The 5,000-nt window shown below is 43.9% G+C and overlaps 1 protein-coding gene across 1 annotated transcript; it reads right to left on the bottom strand.

The window, feature by feature from the left end:
- Window positions 1-845: 845 nt before the first annotated feature.
- Window positions 846-2,043, bottom strand: LOC113830019 (uncharacterized). Its single transcript, XM_070144402.1, has 4 exons — window positions 2,008-2,043; window positions 1,840-1,970; window positions 1,501-1,751; window positions 846-1,408 (listed from the first exon to the last, which is right to left on the bottom strand). The coding sequence occupies exons 1-4, from the start codon at window positions 2,041-2,043 to the stop codon at window positions 846-848; spliced, it is 981 nt and encodes a 326-aa protein (XP_070000503.1).
- Between the last annotated feature and the right edge of the window lie 2,957 nt (window positions 2,044-5,000).

Raw genomic sequence — 5,000 nt, 5'->3', positions numbered from 1 at the left:
CCCTCCACCCGCCTCTTAACACCCCCCCCCCCCTGCCGCATCGCACCTGGCCGCCGCCGCCGCCGCCGCCGCCGCCGCCGCCGCCGCCTTCAGGACCCATCTGCGTTTTCCTAAATGCGCCGCCCTCATTCCGACCAAGAGCTTCCTAAGTGAGGGAACGATGATATGCTGGCGTAATTCCCCCGAGATGGCCTGAAAACCTGCACATTTTCCAGCAAGCAACAATGACCATAAATACCGCTCGTGGATATTGCGGCAAAGGGGAGAAAGCCGCGTTTCCTGTCTCGGAGGAGCAACGAATCACAGGCCGGGAGGAAGGAGGATAAACAACCGTAATATCTAATGACGGAGGAGGAGGAACACCCTGACGTCCTGATAAACAATGCCCCTTCTCCTTCTCCTTCTCTCTCTGTCTCTCTGTCTCTCCTTACCCCTGATACAAGCCCTCCCTACCCTTCATCCTTCCCTTCCGATATCGGGCACCCTCCCTGAACCCTCTCTCCCTTCCCCCTCCCTCCCTTAAACCCCTCTCCCTGTCCCCTCCCTCACAATGCTCCCTCCTTTAGCCCATCAACCTGTAACCTTCTCCCTCCCGCTCCTCAGCCAAAATATCCCCTTCTCTAAGCCCCCTCCTCCTCCTCCTCTCCCTTACCTCCTCACCCCCCTCCATTCCCCGTCCCTCTTCGGTCACAACCCCTCCACCCTCCTCCTCCTTTCTCTCCTCCCTCATCCCTCCTCCTCTCTCCTCTCTCCTCCCTCCTCCGCCACCTCCCTTCCTCCCGCCCCACCCCTCACTTAACACGCTTAACGAGGGTCGCTCCAGAGGATGCTGTTCAACGCTGGATTCATGGCTTCATATTTCCCCGCGGTGCCGTCTTCCTCAGCTGGGAAATGAGGCCATGAAACTCGGCCTCGTAACTGATGCCGCGGTCCCCCTCAGTCAGGTCGGGGAGACACTGTTGCGGGGGGAAAGGCGGCGGGCGTTCGAGCGGCGCCCGGGCTGGGAATTGACTCTCGGGGCTCGGGGCACGGGGCTCGGGGCTGACTCTTAGGGGGCTTGGTATTGAGGTTGGTACATGGGGAAGGGATTGAGTTTTGGGGACTCGGGGTTCTTGGGGAGGGAATTGAATCTCGGGGCTCGGGGCTCGGGGCTGGCTCTTAGGGGGCTTGGTATTGAGGCTGGTACAAGGGGAAGGGTTTGGGTTTTGGGGGACTCGGGGTTCTGGGGGAGGGATTTGAACTCTGGGATGGCTCTTGGGGCTCGGGGCTGGCTCTTGGGGGCTTGGTATTGAGGCTGGTACAAGGGGAAGGGATTGGGCTTGGGGACCTGGGTTCTGGGGGGAGGGATTTGAACTCTGGGATGGCTCTTGGGGCTCGGGGCTGGCTCTTAGGGGGCTTGGTATTGAGGCTGGTACATGGGGAAGGGATTGGGTTTTTGGGACTCGGGGTTCTCGGGGAGGGATTTGAACTCTGGGATGGCTCTTGGGGCACGGGGCTGACTCTTAGGGGCCTTGGTATTGAGGCTGGTACATGGGGAAAGGATTGGGGTTTTGGGACTCGGGGTTCTGGAGGAGGAATTTGAACTCTGGGATGGCTCTTCGGGCTCGGGGCTGACTCTTAGGGGGCTTGGTATTGAGGCTGGTACAAGGGGAAGGGATTGGGTTTTTGGGACTCGGGGTTCTGGGGGAGGGATTTGAACTCGGATGGCTCTTGGGGCTCGGGGCTCACTCTTAGGGGGCTTGGTATTGAGGCTGGTGCAAGGGGAAGGAATTGGGTTTTTGGGGCTAGGGGTTCTGGGGAAGGAATTTGAACTCTGGGATGGCTCTTGGGGCTAGATACTGAAGCTGGTTCTCGGGGAAGGGACTGAAGCTTGGGGCTGACTTTTGGGGATAGACATTGAAGCTGAATTTTGGGATAGATTCGTAGGAAGGAATTGTATCTTGGGGCTTAAATATGGACAAAATACTGCTCTGGAATTGAACATTGAGACAATTATTGGCTGAATACTGCTCTGGAGTTAAATCTTGATGTTGAATCTGACATGAAACTCGAGAAGGAATTGAAGAATAGGGCTTAATCACGGGATTTAATTCTGCTCAAAAATTGAATCTTGGGGCTTGAATCTCGGGAGGATTTAAGGAATGTAGGGGTTGAATTCTGATCTGGAATTGAATCTTGGGGATCAATTTTGAAGCCGAATCTTGGGATTGAATCTTGACCTCAAATTGAACCTTGAGCCTGAAACGTGATCTGATGTTGGATTTGAACTTTGGGGATATTTTTTCCTGGGATTGAACCAGATATTGAACCTTGACCTCGCACCGACTCCTGGGGCTAAATTATATCTGGAATTGAATCACTGGCCTAAATCCTGGCAAGAAATTAGATAGTGGGGCTAAGTCTTGCTCTGCGATTAAAAACTGAGCCTGATTATCGGTCTGTAATTGATTCGTGGGGTTAAATCTCCTCCTAGGGTTCGAACGTAGGATCTGAATCTTTGCCCGGAATTGATTCTTAAATCTTGGAACTGAATCTCTGGAATTGAATCTTAAGTCTTGGAACTGAATCTCTGGAATTGAATCTTAAATCTTGGAAATGAATCTCTGGAATTGAATCTTAAATCTTGGAACTGAATCTCTGGAATTGAACCTTAAATCTTGGAAATGAATCTCTGGAATTGAATCTTAAATCTTGGAAATCAAAATTTGGAATTGAATCTTATATCTTGGAAATTAAAATCTGGAATTGAATCTTAAATCTTGGAAATTAAAATCTGGAATTAATTCTTAAATCTTGGAAAAAAATCTTGGAATTGAATCTTAGAACTTATTTTGAGCCTGAATATTCGTTAAGAATTAAATCTTGGAACGGAATCTCAGTAGAGTCTTCTAATTGTTCGAATAACCAAACCGGACCATAACTACCCATACATTATTTTTAGAACCTGTTTTCTTCCATTCTCAAAAGGAGGTGTTTGTCGCTCACGGAATTCCAGGTTCAGGACACTCAAATTATATATTTTTTATTTTATTGTTATTATTGTTTTCTCATTTTCTTTCCTTTTTCTTTTTTGTATTTTATTTTTTATTTTTTGGCTGTCGCTCTCTCGGAATTCCAGGTTCAGGACACTCAAATTATTATTATTATTATTATTATTATTATTATTATTATTATTATTATTATTATTATATATATATATATATATATATATATATATATATATATATACATATATATATATACATATATATATATATATATAAAATTTTTATTTATTTTTTATTTTTCTTTTTATCTTATTATTATTATTATTTTCTCATTTTCTTTCCGTTTTCTTTTTTTTTTTTTTTTTGTATCTTATTTTTTTTTTTTTTGGCTGCGGCGCGGTTATGACTTTCTCCAATGGTCCTGAAGAGTCGAAAGCAAAGTCGTCGGCCCATTTGCGAGCAGAGTCATTCCACTTTGGTCTTATATGCTGATGACTGTACTGTAAAACGGCGATGCTGAATTTTGCATCATAATTCGGCAATCAATTTCGGATTAACGCGCCAGCCGCCACCATTTGCATACTTCAAGCTGATAATGATTCTAGGATTTCGATGATTACCATGTGTATTATTTATGAAATATAAATGGACTCAGGGTACAGGTCTACAGCAATAGCATTTGGCACTCTTTGTCGATGCATATTTTATACAAATGCACTTGGATTTCGCCGGACTTACTGTGGGATTTGGGGTTTGATCGAGTGAACAAAAGCCAATGATCTTAGTTTTTTTCTGATTAATGTAAGTATGAAGCGATAAAAAAAAAAAGGTAGTGATATAAAAAAGTCACTTCATAATCTTGCTATACAGACAGCAATGTTAATTTCATCGCTTTGAAACTTGATATACCTTTGACATACATATACATATACATATGTACATATATACCCATACACACAGAAACACTATATACCTACCTACCTATTCACCCATCTATCTTCCTGCCAACCAACCTACCTACCTATTCACCCATCTATCTACCTACTCACCAACCTACCTACCTATTCACCCATCTATCTACCTACCAACCAACCTACCTACCTATTCACCCATCTATCTACCTACCAACCAACCTACCTACCTATTCACCCATCTATCTATCTACCTACCAACCAACCCACCTACCTACAAACAGATAAACAAACATACATACATACATACTACACACATACCCACTCGCCCGCACACCCGCACATAATGGGAATCTGACATACAATTTGTCTCGCACGCAATCGAACGATACATTATGAAACGGGGAGGGAATTCCCCGAGAGTTTCTCCCTACAAGACAATCACACGACGTCTATTGGCGGATAAATAACTGATGTCGTAGAGAAACGCAATAATACTTTTGAAATAAGGATGCCATTATTTCTAGATCATCCTACGTTCCTTCCAATAACTTTCGAATATTCTAGATATTTTTGGTTTGTTATCGTATTATCATTATACAGAATTCATGTTGCATAATGATATCCATTGCTAATCAGTTTGGTTAATTCCCTTTGTTTCTTTCTTCCGCAGGTACGTAGAAGCCACATCACAGATAATAAAAAGAACGTGAAACAGCATTACAACCAATAAAAGGTCTATATATCACATCACAGCTAATTAAAGGTCTGCATGTTACATCACAGCTAATTAAAAGTACGTAGAAGCATCACAGTTTATCAAAAGTACGTAAAACATCACAACTAATAAAAAAGTACATAAGTGTCACATCACACCCAATCAAAATTACGGATAAAATACATCAAAGCTATTGAAATCTGCGTCATAAACACATCACAGCTAATCAAATCTACGTCATAACCACATCACACCCAATCAAAACTACGATAAAACAAATCAGAACTAAAATCTACGTCATAGCCACATCAAAACCAATCAAAATTACGAAAAAAACACATCAGAGCTAGTCAAATCTGCGTCATAACCACATCACACCCAATC

This window comes from Penaeus vannamei, chromosome 32 (assembly GCF_042767895.1).
Source record: "Penaeus vannamei isolate JL-2024 chromosome 32, ASM4276789v1, whole genome shotgun sequence".
In the NCBI taxonomy this organism is placed as follows: Eukaryota; Metazoa; Arthropoda; class Malacostraca; order Decapoda; family Penaeidae; genus Penaeus; species Penaeus vannamei.
Note: the sequence above shows the minus strand (reverse complement) of the source record. Positions and strands in the feature narration are given on the sequence as shown.